The 17420-nt window shown below is 41.1% G+C and overlaps 1 protein-coding gene across 1 annotated transcript in view; it reads right to left on the bottom strand.

Annotated features, from left to right (window-relative positions):
• The window catches only part of LOC129207391 (sucrase-isomaltase, intestinal-like), a 59600-nt gene that overhangs the window by 15811 nt on the left and 26369 nt on the right, over nucleotides 1-17420 (bottom strand). Inside the window, exons 10-16 of the mRNA XM_054828248.1 lie at nucleotides 12041-12154; nucleotides 11816-11932; nucleotides 11648-11732; nucleotides 8268-8385; nucleotides 4775-4943; nucleotides 4117-4233; nucleotides 1220-1368 (exon numbers count right to left, since the gene is read on the bottom strand). Coding sequence (XP_054684223.1) covers nucleotides 1220-1368; nucleotides 4117-4233; nucleotides 4775-4943; nucleotides 8268-8385; nucleotides 11648-11732; nucleotides 11816-11932; nucleotides 12041-12154 — 869 coding nt within the window. The remainder of the gene's footprint in view (nucleotides 1-1219; nucleotides 1369-4116; nucleotides 4234-4774; nucleotides 4944-8267; nucleotides 8386-11647; nucleotides 11733-11815; nucleotides 11933-12040; nucleotides 12155-17420) is intronic.

The following is a 17420-nucleotide window of genomic DNA, read 5'->3' as shown; positions in this document are numbered from 1 at the left end:
TCACTAAAGTAATTCTGTATTAGCAGAGATTAGCTAATATTAATGCCAGAATGAACTTGGTCATTTCCAGTATTAACACAAATCTCATTAAGCAAAAATTGTGCTAAAATAAATACTTGAAATAGCATATAGCCCTTTGTAAGGCATGAGTACCTATAAAACTTCTCCTTAATGTAACCCAGTTAAATAAGGTAGCAGAGTAGGAAGGGGAAGGATACTGCTTTTAAAAATTATCAGTTAGCCATTACGTTGAGTAGGTAAAACAGGTTTTGTGCATATCCTTTACATACTCAAATGGTCTGCACTTTAGTGTAATCTCAGTTTAATTTGCAAAAAATGCCTTACCCTTTAACCAAAATGTTTTTAACCTAAAGGGAAAAAGAACATTAAACAGTCCAGGATGTAGCTGGCACCAATGAGGCTAAATTGTGTCAGAGCTTCGGGCAGTGGCCTTTCATATGTATTGTTTGCACTCCTTTTGCTCAAGTCTTTGCATAAAGCATTCTGAAGTAGAAAATTTACCAAAAGCAGGTAAAAAAGCTAATTAAAAGATGCTGAGAGGGAAACTAAACCTCACTTTGATTCCTGCTTCTTCCAAACAGAAAAAATGAGTTGTTCCAAAAATCTGAGGTCACATTTTCCGAGGGGTTTTTCAGTCTGTATTTATTAATCTCGGTTTTGCACCTGCTTCTACACTCAAACATTTCTATCTCTGTTTTCTCTATGCAATTTGTGGACACAGATGTAGGTTTCATACATAGCCAGATGCAAGTGCTAAATTGGAAAATGCAAATGCTGCGGATGATTGAAAAATGGAGACTTCTCTGTGTGAGGCCTTCTTGGCATTCTGGACCAGAATACAAATTTCATAGTTTTCATTCAAATACAGAAAATACAGGTATGTGATTCCTATTTTTAAAATAAAAAGGAACTGCATATTTGCCTTAGACAAGAAATTTTCTGAATTCTTCCTTAGGGTTTTTCCCCCCACTGGAAACAAATATAGGTTATATTTTAATGCAAATCCATTGCATATGTTAAGAGTTATTGTTGTGCATATAATTTCATTAGTTTTCATTGTAAAATTGTTCTTTTTAAGAGACAGCATGCAGTAATATTACTGTGGCTATTCTCAAACAGGTAGCACCTAGTTTATACCTAGAAGCTCAACTACTTTTGTGAGTAAAATATGATAAAAAAAGAGAGAGTCCAAACTCACTCGTGCATGAGTGACCGCACCACCGTGTTTCCGTGAACATGAGACTCGAAGAACAAGGTGTATAAGTACGGCAGCAGCGAGTATCTGATCCGAAGCGTAGCGCGAGCTATCTTGGCAAACTCTGCTCCGAACACCGCTGGGTCTTGCTCCTGTTAGAGAAAAGCTTTGATTTCTACTGAGCATTATAACTAGGGTCTGCAAATACAACAGAGAACCTATGTGTAACCTAAGGAGAGCAGTGGCTGACATAATGGTACCACGGAAGTGAATGTTTAAATAAGAAAAGGCACTGATTTGCAAACTGGAAGATGTATTAAGAACAACATCCGTTATCAGTAAACTAATATTTGCGTAAGTTTTTCAACTTGAAAAATTCCAGTGAGTTCAGAGAGATCGGGCCCCATCATGGTGTATGTGAGCTGCTGGCAAGCACCCCTAACCTTGTGTCATGTCTGTGCTCAGGAACAGACACCTTGCCTCCAGAAATTAATTCATCCTGGAGATGCAAGCCCTCTGGGACAGAGAAGGTGAAACACAGGAAAAAGGGAAGACTGATAATCTGCAAAACAAAGGCAAAGGCGTAATTATGTTGGCCAAGAACATAAAGGCAAAGCTATTTAAAAGAAAGAGTAAATTCATGGCCCTGCTGAGGCCAACAGGAATGACCGAAGTCACTGCATGTGGTGGGGAAAACATTTCATCCGTACAAAGAAATTTGATTTCTCCTCCTGTGCCCACCATATTAAGATGCCCCGACCTAGAGGACGGCCACGCATCAGCAGTGCCCCTGGCCTCCTCGCTCTCCTGGGAGAGAGGGCCCGCGTGCTGGGTCCCACCGCCAAGAGGACAGGTTTAAGCAATCTGTCCACACTCGTTGGCTGCTTCTGATCTACTTCAAGGCAACCTTGACTCTCCCCTGCGATGGGATGCGGATCATGCAGCCCGGGGCAGTGCTGATGCGGGAAAGAGTTACATCTCCTTTAATTCCTCCTGTCTGACCTTTCCAGTGCTAAACTGAGTCAGCTAAGGAGTCACACGGCTCCCTTCCTCCTTCACAAAATTTTCCCATAATACCCAGTTTTCTCATTAAAATTGAAGAATGTATGATGAATTCCAAGGATAATGAAACATAAAAGGAACAGAAGTAACAAAGCTTTTTATATTATCTAGTGCTTTTCGGACAAGGAAAGTATTAATTAAACCATTTGAAATCCCCAATGGATTAGGGAAAGTGGATATTTAAGATTTTATTTTAACACTAAACCTAATATTAATTAAACTCAATATTTAAGTTAAATTTCTCCATTATTATGTTTACATCGGAATTAGTCACTGATAATATTCCCTGCTGGCTCTGAGCTCCAGAGCATCCATCTATTATTTCAAAAATTGCACTATATTTTTACCAGTATTCTGACACTGTACAAATATTGCCTAAGTTCACAAAAAAACCCAGTCAGACTTCTTAGGTGATGCTGAGTCACCCAAAACTGCCTTGTTCATTTCTTTCAGTGAACACAATGTTTTAGATGGATTTAAGTAGTCCAATAAAACAAAATGTATCTTCTGTTACTTCTGTCATTCACTCAACACTGAGTTGCAGCTCCCATCGTATAGACCCATTGCTCTTTTCCTGCTTATTAAATTGTGCATATGTGATTAATATCCACTCACCCAGGTCAGACCCCATTTGCATGCCCAAAGGGCCAAGCAAACATCTATAGATAAAGTACTTCTAATTTTAGTGAAAAGAGGTAAATAGAAAATATTTATCATCAACAGCAGCAGGTAACACCTCACAGACATTTGTTCTCCTAAAGAGAAATATCTCAGCATATCTCAGGGATCTACAGGGTAAATGCTGACGCTCTTAATGCCAGCACTATAGCCTATTATTCCTGCATTTGCCCAGTTGCTGAATGTCCATCATAGTTTCGTGCAGAGCCAGAGGCCTTTCTGGGGGTGTAAATGTTGCACCACTCTAATGACCCAACTTCAAAGAAAACTGAAGGTTAGCTAATAACCTGAGCTCCAGCATTGCACAGAGCAGTTCACAGAAGAAAAAAGAAAAAAAAAGAAAAAAAAAAGGCATTTATTGAACTAGCAGAACAACCATTTCATCGTGGTTGCAGATAAACACCGTGTACTCACAAAGGCTGCAAGACCTTCAAACTGTTCATAGTTAGAAACAACCTGATACTCCTTTCTATCTGAGACAAGTCTCGAGAGGACTTTATGATAAGTCAAAGCCAGGGCATGGGTCTGGACTGAGACTGCACTTTTTCACCCTTCTCATGGGCTCATTGGCTTTTTTTAGTCTTTGCTGCTTCTTGGCTGATAACGCTGTCACTATTGCTGGCTCTCCTTGGAGTTCTCACGTGTTTATCTGGCGTTTCTAGCTGTGGCATTTGTCTGAAACTCACTTTTAAACAGCAAGGATGGTGCATAATGCCCTCTCTCCCCTTCCTGCAATATCTATTATAGTTACAGAAGTACTGAAACAAAACTTGAAGCAAACAAAGGAGTAGGAAGATGTGTTGACACTCGCTGGCTCTTAAATAAAACCTGGGCTTCAGTAGGTAAAAGATGGAGGGGACAAATCTTACCAACAGCATGGGAAGACAATTTTCTGTCATTCAAAGTACACGGTACACATTTCTGCACGGCTTTTGGATGTTAGATACTACATATTTTTCAGTTTCTATGTCATCTTTACATTATGGAGGGGAAAAATTTACACTTCACTGTGTAATTCCTGCTCTCACTGCAGCACCCCTTTTCACCCACCGCTCCAGTTTACCCAAGAATGGCAGGTTAATTTCTGAGAAAGTAATACAAATCACTGTCGTCGATACTGTAACCATAGACTACAGCTTTGTGTAACTTCGTTTACTTACGCTGTTTCCCTCTGCATTGTGGTTTCTGGAAAATGGATAGAAAGAACCAAGCTGCATCCAGCGCAAGCAGAGTTCATAGGTAGTGTTATAGTTAAACCCACAGATATCAGCACCAATCTAAAAAACAAAAAAAAAGATCATTGGATAAGTGTTTGTGATTGTGACTGAGGCCAAAAAAATGAGAAATAACGGAAGTTTGTTAATAAAAATAATTTTCAGAAGGAGATACGTATTTCTGATGACTTTATAAGAATGGTCCATAATGATATGAATTTTTCCAGGACTGAGATTGTACTGGCTTCTAGAGCATTAACATCACTATGGAAGATCTGACTGTATTTCAATAATTCTACAAACTCTCCAGCCCAGCTTGCAAAACCAGAAATATAGAGAGGTACCTCAATGATAGAATACATAATATAAAGAGATCAGTTTTGGATGGCATACAGTGATTTAATCTGAATCTAGCAGTGCTATTTTTGTTTCTCTTCAGCCAGCCAAGATTGATGACATTTAGCTTTTTTTAATCTGCAGTTCCTTATGCTGTGGAGGCCGTCACTGCTGGCCGTCTCAAGCAGCTTATTTCAGAAAACATTTGAGTTAATTTAAAGTGATATTGTGTATGAGCCAGCAACTGCCTGAAGGACGCCGGACTTACATAGGGGATGCCAAAGAGGTTGAATTCCAGGATTCCAATGATTGACCGGTGCATGTCCTTCCACTGAGAGAAGTTGTCACCCAGCCAGTGAGCTCCGTGCTTCCCACTGCCAACGAATGTAGACCTACTCAAGACAAATGCTCGCTTTCCAGTGGCTTGCTGGACAACGCTGCGAAGAAATGCAACGAGATCATTAAAAATAAGAATGGTAACTGAAAGAGTCATATGACCAACCTGAGCTTTCAGGCACAATTTTGTCAGAAGGGGTGTTATTCATGAAACAATTATTATTGTGGTCCCGAGTCATATGAAAATGTGGCTGCAAAACTGCAAATAATGGAAAGTTTTACTCAGTGGCCAAAATAAAAAATTAAAATCTATCTCATCCACAAAACAATTTGTTTCAGGTATTTTTAGTATTCCTAAAAAATAGCTTGCGCTTAATTTATTCTCAACAGTGTTTCAAACTGAAAAACTGAAACATAATTTCCTCTCTGTATTAGTACATTTAATTTAGTGACCTACAACCTACATAAAAAACAATATAACATGTATTTTTTTAATATAGGATTTATTTAGAGATTTTTATTTGCAAATAAAGTTCTAATATCCTGTAATTAAAAGTAAGATAAAAATCAAAACATCAAAACAATATCTGAACATCTTAAAAAAAGAAATAATCAATATAGAAATCAAAAATTTAATCATTCAAAATGTCATCCCATCCTTGTAGTCATTCCTCTACTTTCCTGTCATTACTCGATATATGAGGTTTCATTACAGAATTAGTTCTGTAATGAATTTTTCCTTGCCTTTTGAAAATATTTTTTGTACATCATCGGAAAATCAAGGAAGTGCAATATGCCTTATTAACAAATCTGTTACAAAATTCCTCAACACAGGATAATCTCCATACGTAATTACATATTGCACTATTATATGCTGCAGGAACTCAAATGCAACTCTGCTTTAATACAATTTGGGCAACACAACTTAGATTCTCTGGGAAATCCTAGTGGGAAATATTAATCATGTTGCTCACCATCCACCTCCTTCTCCCTTTCCTTAATGAGATTTGATCAAGAGCTCCTTCATCCATATTCATAATGGCTAATGTTCGGTATTGGTTCTGTAATGGCTCAGAGCCTTTAAAAAGCTTCAACGTTTGTTTCCAAAGCAAAAAAAACCCAAACAAACAAACAAAAAAAACCCCAAAAACCCACCACAAGTTTTCATACAAGCCTAAACATATTAACTTTATGGGCCATACGCAGCAAGAGATGCAATTCTTGAACCATGCAGGATCTGCTGGTTCTGGGTTGTAGGTGCACTGCTGGGCCCAATAACTGCACGAGACTCCATGTGCTTTGTATAAATGGTATTTTGGAGCCATTTCATGGATGTCCTGAGAATGAGTCCTCTCCTCTGGCTCTGCAGCACAAGTCTGTGGCTCCATTTGCAAATGCAGGTGCTAATGAGGGCAACATTGGATCAACTCAACTATGACCCAGAGCTGCACAAACAATTTGCAACAAGTAATTTATTGAACAAATTTCAGTCTATTGTGAATCATTGCCAAACAGGTCAGAATGTTGTCAAATGTATTTGTTGATTGAAATTATATACAGAATATCATGTGCAAATAACTCTTGGCGTTAAGCTATGCACGAGTTGATTGCTGCTAGTTCATGTATCCAAATTCAAGCCATTTGACATGGGGTCAGATGACACATTTCCTATTCTCTGGCTGCATTAGAATAATTCCTAGAATTGTTTTTTATACAATTATGAACTTGTCATTCATTTTCAGCCAATATCCTGCAATTGATGCTGGTTTGCTAAATATTCCTGTCAGTAATTTAATTTAGTATATTTTTTGTGAAGAGCAAATGCAGAAGGGTATACAACCAGCCCGGGAAAGAAATGCGCTTGAGAAACCCAAATTACTATGTATGAAAAATACTTCACCACAGTCTCCCAGGTCTGCAGCGAATCCTGCCTCCACTTGCGCTTTTGGTGGTGTTCTCCAGACTTGAAGGACTCCCTACATTTGGCTGAGCAAAATACGTGTTTCTTTTGGAAGGAGCCCTTGAAGCAAGTGCTGCAGGAGCAGGGAAGGTTCACAACTTTGGGGAAGGCTGCAAGGAGCTGTGCAGCAGTGACTGTCCCAACAGCGTTGGTCCGGGTTAGCATGGCCAGGACAGAATGCACACTGAAGGGGCTGGGGCAGATGTGCTGGCACACCAAGCTTTTCCTGCTAAATTCACAGGGTCTGTCTCAGACAATTGGCTTTGCTGGCACAGAGCCTGAATAAAACTAAAAAAAAAACAGCTCAAGAAGGTGAGCAAATCCAAAGCTTCTATTGGAACAAAGTTACCAAGACAGCGTATGGTTATGTGTTCTGCTGGACCCCAGCATGCAGGGCACAAATCCCAGTGGAGACACCACGATGGGAGGATCTTTGCTGAGATTGGGATGTAAGGATCCAAAAACCATCCTACATCCCATGTGTCCTAGCTGGGCTGGGTGGCCAGTGAGATTCAGAGTTCAAGGGCTTTCTGCTCCTTCTCTCGAAAGCTGGGCTGCTCTTCAGCCAGGCCCACAAGAGCTGGCAAACTGCTTCTGGCTTTTACCCAGTTCTGCCCTTCCCCCAGGCTTGGTGTACAAAATACAAGTGCATCACCACTGCAAGCAGGGTCACTTAACCGTGTCCTCTGGATGCTATCACAATACGACTGCTGAAAATGAGTGCTAAATACTGAAATAAGCCAGCGCAAGGACGCCTGCTTTGACACTTACCCGTGTTTTAGCTCAATCCTTGCTGGAAAAGGCATGATTTGCCCATTTGATTTAATCCAACAGCTAGCTTTCCACTGTCGCTCCAGCTTCACAGCAACAGTCTGCCTGCATAAGCTAGTTTTGAGTGCTTCCCAGCTGCAAAATGAGTTTTACAGTAGCCGACAGCAGCTGTGCTGCAATGCAGCTCTGCCCTCCTGAACCAACTGAGCCTCAAGCCAAAATGCAAAATGCTGCCTGCCAGGAACCGGAGGCAACTCCAGAAGCAGCCGAGGGAGCTGCACGGTTCAAATCCTTCACCGGCAGTGATAGAAACTCCTCTGCTTGGGCCATGGTACCAAAGGGATGGAAAAATTCCCCTGGTGCCACACAAGATTGCGTCTGCAGCAGCTGCACCCGAGCAGCCCCAACCGACCATAGGAACATCTTGCTCTAGTTATACAAAAGCAGCGGCTGAAGAGTTAAGCCACACAGGTAGATCCTGGTTTTAGCTAAGAAAAGTAAAATTGGAAGTTTCTGTTTCTTCTTCCAAGATTCTCTTTTCTTGAAACTTCTTACTAAATGACAACTAGTAAAACGAAGCATGAGGCTGTTTCTTATTAGATCCTATTACAGATTTCCCAGGTAACATCAGTGGCTTTTAAAATGTATTTCAATCATCACGTGAAATCTGCTTAGAAATACTTAGAAAACTTACTTGAAAGTTGGTTCTGTCTGCGACCAGCCGAAGAGAGAGTGTGTGTTATAATGCTCTCCAAGGTAAGTCTTGGAGTCGGGACACAACGTCTTTTGTGCCAGGGAACGATCAGTAATGCCTGAGAATGATACAAAACACTGTAAAATTATATACATCACAATTCAAATCTCTTCATATTTCTACTCATTTAGGGGTGAAAACAAAGGATTTGGGAAGAGGAAAAGCTGAAGAAGTGCCAGGCTTGCGCTGATTAGAGGTTAGCATGTAGCCATGAATACCTGCTTGCAGACAGGCACATATGTCCTCAAGAGGGTGAGAGGACCAAGTAAACTGCTAACTTCAAGTTTTACGTCCAATAATTAAAAACAACTGTACAGATATCATGTATTCAGTACGCACTAGCCAGAAAAGAAAATTTCTGCATTGCTGAATTAAGAATAAGCCTACATGTTCTTTTACATAGTGACAAATTTTACCTAAAAGCAAAAATGTTGCAAGAAAAAAAAAAAAACAAACCAAAACAAAACCAGAAATTCAGATGCCCAGGGAACTTGCATGGTTGTGTGAAATCACGAGACCTCAGTTTTCGTATCACTCAGCTGCAGATGTACGTAGGCAATACGATTCTGCCCTATCATGGCAAAATTCACACCTAAGCTCAACTCTGGCCTCTCTCTTCCCCTGAGGCATCTAGGGCTAAAAGACAGCAGGACTAATGGCACGACCCCGAGCAGCATTGCGAGCGATGAGTGGGGAGTGTCGGAGGTGTGCAGGGGAGGAAAAAGCACGAGGTGCAGCAGTCCACAGGGTGTCATCTGCAATGGCCTGATATGCAGCACAGAAGAGAGCAAGGACAGATTATAATGGGTATATTCACATGCGAATGGATTATCCAGTAACTCTTTCTATCGGCAGGTCACAGGCAGTGGAGGCAGCGGTAGTTTTTTGCCTTCAGTAATAGTCAGGAGTAGCCCTGATGTTGCTGGCACAGCACTGGTTTAGCTGAGCCAAGGGGAAGCAACATGAGGCATAAATTGGCTGCACAGGTGCTGTCTGGTCTTTGATCCCATATTAAGGAGATGCTGGCAAAGCCCATTTGGTGCGGAAAACATGATTCTCAGCCTCTGCAGGTAACCTCCATGAAAATGCCATGTGAAGTTCAGCAGGAATTGGGCAGGTCAGATGCTTAGTTTATACAACGTATTTTTTAGAGATGGAGTTGAAAATATTATAAAATCCTCTCAAAAAAGAAAGAAGGTAGATTCTCAAATATCCTTCCTTTGCGTGCTTAATTAGGTGCACGCACTATTGTAATATTTCTCAGTGAACAAGCAATCTCACTGCCTAATCGCACTTTACTGTATGTTGGCAGTTCATTACTACAAAGTGCATTTCTCTGTACCTGAAAACCCATTAGCCTCTCTGCTCTGCTGTGCCACCACAGCTGGAGTCCTTGTGTTTGGGTCTTTAGACACAAAGACTCCAATGTGGCTGATCTGCATCAGAAATAACTTATAGGCAATTTCCAAGTAACTTTGACTGATACGGCTTTGAAGAAGACACTAAGGTTCTGAAGAAAGTCACACTTTATGTCCCAGTGGCACTTAATTATTAGCCCCATAAAATTAAGGTGGGATATGAAAAAAAATGCTGCCACGAATCATGCTTTCATGCTTCATTCTTATTCTGAATATTTTCTATTCTGCCTCAGTAATAATGATTATTTTACAATTGCATACTGATCTTCAGTATAAAGTGTTTTATATAAAATTGATTTGAAGGACATCTGGTTTTAGAAGTTCAAACCATGGCTACGTGTAATCATGGTTATAATTTACATAAGAAGACTGAAGGCTACATCAACAAAAAGCCTGAGGCACCGAGACCGGGACTTGCGCAGATTCAGGCACCCAAGAAAACAGTGAGGACCCAAAACCCTGCCAACCCCAGGAAGGTCCTAATGTCTTCTTGGACTAAGCAGCTTAGATCACCTACACCTTGGAAGAAATGCCTCAGGCTCCTGTCTGCAGAAGGGCCACCAACACGGTGAGTCACAAGCAGAAGTAGGTGCATCCTTGCACAAGAAGGGACAAGTCAGAGAAACTGGGCTCAAAACACACGTCTCTTCAGCATCCCTTATTGTCCTTACATGCCACATAGATATCTAGGTCCCTAAATCTGATTATTCCATAATGGCTCAGACTTCAGTGCTAGGTGTTGCAAAGCTCAGCTTTGCACCTCTTTAAGTGTCCATCCCTCATGCCTTTATTTGTGAGGGTGAAAGGGGTTCTGCTATTTTGGCCATCTTCACCAAAGGCTCACACCTTTTTTCGCAGCTCTGAATGCTGACAAAAATGGAGGTAACTTAAGGCAAAGGTGGAAATGTCTCATCAGTTCCTGGGCTTTGGTCAATGACAAGACCCACAGGGCCAGCATACAACAGTTACAATCAGCAATTTGCCTACAAAGAGAGCAAACGCCAAAATCATAATTAAAAGCTCTGCTTCTGGTTTCAATAATTTACAATCTTTTTATAATATTTTGTCGTGGTTTTGTGATGTTTACATTTCTTTTGTATTTGGAGTGAAATGAGATTTAATAAATAAAATGAAGAATTTACATTACAGTACAATAGCCTGAAGGGAAAAGGGACATTTCCAATACTTCACTGTCAATAACTCATTTATGTATCAACTTTCTGCTGCATATTAGCATTGCTCAGGCAGCAGGGCTTTCCTGGGGAAATATTGGCTAGGTTAATTGCCAGGACCACTGGCACTAATTGTAAGTACTCATGGCTTCCTGTGGGGGAATGAGCATGTCATTAACTCAGCAACTGGAAGAGGCGTTCCCATTCCTATCGGTCTCCCATAGGCTTGGGCATCTTAAAACCTATTTTTAGCCCATTTCTAGTAAGGCAATGAAAATTTCTTTCCTAAGAGAAAGAAAATACATTGAATTAAGGCATTAGGGAGATGCCATCTGCCATGTCATGGTTTATGGAAAAGGCAGAGACTGCCTATCCCTGGGACTAGCAAGGGCGATGGTAAGGCAAAAGGGTTTCTCCTTCCACAGATCTGTAGCTGAGTTACAGTATATAGGTATCTTGCACCTTCTCCAATGCAGACCAGTTGCTCAGAGAATGGCAGGGAAGACCATTTTTCAAGTCCTGTTATAAGGCAGCCCCAGTGACTGACAGAGGAAAGTGGCTCATGTTTGATACTCCATCAAAGCTGAGCCAATGGAGTCCTGAGCAAATATGTAACTGAACACAGAGAAAGATGGAAAATGAAGGATGGAATTTTTTTTTTCTAAGAAATAGCCTATCCAGGATTAAAAAAAAAAAAAAAAAAAAAGAGTGTCAAAGAAACTTTACTTACTGGGAACGTAAGGAGGGTTATTGATATCATTATCAGCACATCCAGGATACTGGCCTTTTAAGAAATTGGATGGTTCATTCATATCCTTTAATAAAGAGAGTAAGACACATGTCAAAAGCCTCATTTTCTTTTTTTAAACCAAGGGAGGGCAAATATAATGAGACATACAATCCAGATCCCATCGTAGTCAAGGACATTCTTAAACTCCAGACACATCTGGGTCCACCACTCGACTGTCCTGGGGTTGGTGTAGTCGGGAAACACCGAGTCTCCGGGGGGCCAGGCCTACAGGTCACAGGTATAACGGCTGGTTATCTTCTCATTTCTGTTACACAGTTGCTTTGTCATGTTGAAGCAGCACTAGACCAAATGCATGAGAGAATTTAAACCAACCTTTCCAACAGCAGGAGTTATGCCATCGGAGTTGTTCACCCAGACTCCCATTTCCTCTCCGAGATCGTAAGGCCTGTAAGTGCCCGGTTCTTCGTCCTTTGTTATGAAAGGGTCCTGAAAAGAGTGATTACATTTCCATTATCAAAATCCCAAAGGTCGCAATTACTTTTCTATTGGTGTATTTTAGAAAAATTTGGATTATGTTCTTAATGCAGATTGCAATAATATTGGAAGAAAAGAGCATTAAAATTTAATAAGAGTTGAGAGCACGTAATAATTTAGGAAAAATCATTAAAGATATGTTGTATTTCTTGTATAAGGCAAAAGTGACGTGAAATTATTAAACACCCTCATGTTTATTTTTTGTGAGACATTCTATGTTCAAATTATTTTAGAGGGGCACTGGATTTTACTTTTCCCCTGCCGAGGTCTCTGCTTGGCAGAGCGGGGTGCCACGCTGGGCATTCCCACACTTGGACACCTCTGGGCGTCCTCCAAGGCAATCCTCATTCCAGCTGCTTCAGCATCAGCAGCTCAGTGCTGGAATAACTAAAGCTTCTCAAGGGGCTTGAAGTTGGGACACATCCAACCTCAGAAGGACCTCACCAGCCCTCCCTTCACATCCAGTGTCAGGCAAGGGTGTTTTATGTCAGTTTGGTGCAGAGTAACCCAGCTCATGCATGCCTGTGGGGGTGTGCATCTCTATTCTCCCTAGGCATGAAGACCACAGCATTTTACACCCCATAGCTCATCCTTGCTGCCTCTTTCACTGCTTGGGGTGGTCACCACCTCCCATTGCTGCCAGTGGCATTGACACCAACAGCTTCTCTGCCCCAGGATGGCCAGCAAGTTCATCGGAATGAAGCCTAATCCACTCCTGGGGAAGATGGTGGCCCACCATGCCAGTAAGTAATAAAGTTAGGAATACTTTGAGATGTCAGAGAATGAAGAGATACTATTCAACTTTGCTCAGCAGTCAACTAGGACTAAAAGGAGATAGGTGCGCTTTGCAGTATGTCCCTAATTGGGAGCAACTATCTGCTTTGTGTTATTTAGAACAGAGGAAGATTGCAGCCATTTTAGAAGAAGGGAATTCTTTACTTTTCTCTTAGAAAATGTTATTCCCTCAGGTTCTGCTTAAGGCAAAAAACTCACAGTTATGAAACACAATGGAGAAAAACACCACTGAAAATTCTCCCATTCACCTATAGATGTGCAATAATTTAAGTGAATTTTACTTAAAATGTCATAGAAGTCTAACTAATAAACTTCTTAAGAACAAAAAATATCTGATCCCAAATGGTACATTTCTTTAAAGGCATGTTTTAAAGCTCATTTTAACATCTAAATTAATTGCCCAAATTATTTGTAAGCCTTCTGATAGCTATAGCCCTGGTGAGGAAAGTATATCCTTCCATGCCTCAAAAACAAAAGCCCCAGCTAAATCCCTACCTTAAGTGCAAAATTCTGTTCAACTTTAACTATCTACCTCCAGTGTCACCTCCATAAAGAGTATAAGTGTCCATTACATTTTTAACTTGTTTAATAGTTCAGCTTTGGAAAAGAGAAAAACGTCCATCTGTAATAATGATCTTATAATTGTAGAAAAGATGTCTCTCAAGGGACTTGAAGGCTGGAAGAAGTCGGCTTAATTAGCTACTCCTAATCCAAACTTCTGGTTTCCTTTAGCTGAAAGGTTATTCCAGTGCATAAATCTAATATATTATGCAGGTTTAGTATCATCCTAAAGAGAACAAAACCCTCCCATCCATTCACGGGTTGTTTGTGGGGGAGGAAGCTCATGTCTTTTAAATCTTCCCTAACTCATCTTTTTAGCAGCTCTTGGAAAGTCGGTTCTGAACATCCTTAACTCCAACTTACTGCCCTGAGACCTGGGGGCACTTGTCCAGACTGATGCACTTCCACCTATGACCCCAAACATAGATTTTTGATGCACATCCATAAAAACTCACCTCTGGAAATTTTAGCCTCTACAGCTCATAGAGCTGGACTTTAAAATATTAAAGTATTATTTTGAAGCATGAGCATGTTGCTATTGACTTTTAAGTAATTTGTCGCTCATGTCATTCCTAGCTGTTTCTATTTTTAGTGCGATTTAATGGAAGGTATACAAGGTCTTTCATTAAAGCTCCTCTTCAGTAATAATGTTTATCATTTTACATTGTAGTCATTGTTACTTTTAGAACTTCTTTGTTTGTAAAGGATATACTTGTTCTGACGCAGTTGAAGCACGCACATTATTCAGTGCAATAATGATGACCAAGTACTGACACTCTTAGACAAAATTTCCCTTAAATGGAGGTGGCTTCTGAAAGAGATCAGGAGAGAGAAGTGCTGAAGGATTGTGTTTAGAGACTCTGGTAATGGGGCCACGCTACCATCAAGGTGACCATAGGTACAGAGGGCTCTCAGCGTCTGATGCAAGCGTGGGGACTGGACTTCCTGGTGGTGAGGCACCAGCCACCTCCGCAGCTGTGGCACAACCAAACCCAGCGTCCCATCCTCAGGCAGGTTACCAGTGTTAATACGGCTGGCTCTCAGGAGCTGCACTTCGCTTGTGACCATAGCGGTCTGAGATGACTGAACCCATCTCCCCCAAATCCATTTAGCATAGGTTTTACATGACACTAAGTGACTGCAATCAGAGCACATTTCCTGAAATCATCATGAGGGAGGCAACAATCTGCTGCACTCAGGGAACTCGCTCATTACTGTCACTACCCAAAGGGGAGCTAAATAGAAAATTGTTGTTTCGGTATCAAACCGGATTACATTTGCCTTGATTGCAGTTAGCATGGCTTTGCTGTCACTTGGGAATGAAACGCTTCATACTGTTCCAGCTCCTGACTCAACTTATGAGAATGCTTTACATCACTACAGAACGCTAACAATCGAGTTTGACAAATATCAGCAACTGTAGTAAAGTGAAAATAGAAAATTTCTCTACCGGTGCAACCTATACTTCCCATTAGCTTTTAAAAAACGAAGAACAAACTGGATCAGCTTTTGTTGTTTTTCACAAGCTTATCTAAAGAACTAGAGCAGGTGACGGTCCTTAGTTACTGGTTGGTGGAAGGAAGAAAGCAGGGCTTCCTATCTGGATGCCCATTAGCTCACTGCACGAGTTGAGAATTGTCATTATATTCCTTACATCTGCCTAACAGCTGGATTTAGATTTATATAGCAACAGCTCCTTGCACTGCTCTAGCATGTGCCATCTGAGAAACTGAAAGGGCTTTAAAAATGCTGTTGAAGTTAAACTCACAAGTAAGAAGATAACGTAGCTCACCCACTAAATCATGACTGCTTGCCTGTAGCTTCTTACCCAGCAGTAAGTGCAAAACAACTGGAGGCATCCTAACATTGATGAAAAAGAGGTGACTACCATGTATTTACTGAAGGGCAAGAGCGTGCACAGGAAGAGCTACCCCAAACTCACAGTATTTTGCTGATATATTCATGTGTCGCAAACTTTTTTGAGATAAGCCAATAAATAGGCAGGTGGTATTTAACATTACAGCTCTAAGAGATAATTTTTAGAGCAGTATTGAGGATACAGGGAGCATAAACTGCCTAATAGTTGGACAGAGCACTCAGTCCTGACAGCACACGTGCTCCTCTGCTGCTTGGCTATTTACCATGATGTATCCAGTTAATTTTGGACTATTTTTGTCTTGAAGTTGCTCTCCATCAGAGTGACTTAGTAATCTGTTACTGTTTAAACTCTGTGCCTTGGACCTCCACTGATGGAAACTGTTTTCACTGCTGCACCCTAGAGCTTCTCCTGATTTACAGCTGCAGAAGAATTGGAATCTTCATGGGAATGTATCTTTGAGGACAAATTGTTGGCGGCCAGCACTCACTATATAGGCTGCTATTTCCATTATCAATATGTAATTGATCACTTGGGTCGTGTGGGGTTTTTTTGAGATTCCTAGCAGTGAATGCAATTATAGTACAACAAAGTGAAGATTAGGCCAGTAATAAATACAGAGCAGGTATTTTTAATGAAAATACTAAAAAAACCCCAAAAAACCAAAACCCCTGCAGACTGAAGAACAGCAAACCTCATAACTGAATTTTAAAAAGGAAACACTGATATGGGTATCTGTGGTGCTGACTAGTTCATCCTTAGTCATATGCTAAAATTTACAACAAATTGTGGAGGAAAAAATAAGGATGGGGAGCCACTTCTGACTTTATCTATCTATTTGACAAGATAATGTGATTTTTAGATGAGGAAATTGCAGTAGGTCTCGGTTATCTTGACTTCAGTAAACATCATCTGATACACCACCATAAGTGAAAGAGGAACTGTCCCACAATTTAGGACTCTGCTATTCAGACTCTCTTCCCACAAGCCGTTGACAGGACCCCCATGACAAGATGAGGAACATGGCCCTTCTTATTTTAAAAGGACTGGATCAACTTAGGGCCCAGGCATTAGTGGCTTGTCCATTCTTGATTCAGCTGGATTAATTGGTCTCCTTACAAGTATGAGCTACTAATAGAATGTAGGTAAATGTGATGCAGGGCTTTGTCATATGAGAGATTTTTAGCAGAATGAAGGAAACATTTCTGACATTCTGCAAACACTGCGGGGGCATCAGCCAGAGCGCTGTGAAATCCAGTTATCTGCTACACAGGCAAATGCACTCCAACGGGGGCACAGGTGAGGGAGAGCTACTACAATGAGGTCTGAAGACCTCGCATGGTAAAAAGAGAATGAAATACTTCAGCTTCTTTAACCTAGCAGAAAAAGCTGAGGGAGAATATGCTGGTTTGAATAAGTATATCAGGAAAGAAAGTAGCAGGACGAGAGACTGATGCTTCTGTCGGACTTGTTTGCAACACCCGCTCAGGGAAGAACTGCTGGGTGCTCGGCTCGCCTTGCAGACAGGCAGCTTTATCCTAATGTCTACCTTAAACCTCTTCTGCTGCAATTTAAAGCACTTTTCTTCTTATCCTGTCCTTAGCGGTTACGGAGAACAAATTATGCCTGTCTTCTCTGTGGCGATGTTTCACGCCCACGTGCACTGCTCCAGGTCTCGGCACTCCTGAGCCTCCCACCTGGGTCCTTCCCAAGTGGTGTGACTGCCCCAGCCTGTGCTGGGCCAGGTCTTATGCCTCTGTCAAGGACTTTTCTTTAATTCTGGCCTCCGATTTCCTTGCCACCATTGTCACTCACTTAGCTACTGTGAGAAAAGGTAATTTCAGTGCAAGGTCCTGTATGGGAACTTGCTGGAGAGAAGCAGCTACCTTTGTTGGAAAAATTGATGGGGAATGACAGAAATCTCTGATTTTCACTTCTGCCCAAATTAATTCGTTGGGTCATATATCAGTTTTGGTTACAGGTTCA

Source organism: Grus americana, chromosome 1, assembly GCF_028858705.1.
Source record: "Grus americana isolate bGruAme1 chromosome 1, bGruAme1.mat, whole genome shotgun sequence".
Lineage (NCBI taxonomy): Eukaryota > Metazoa > Chordata > Aves > Gruiformes > Gruidae > Grus > Grus americana.
The sequence above is the reverse complement of the archived record's forward strand: the minus strand, read 5'-3'. Positions and strand labels throughout refer to the sequence as shown.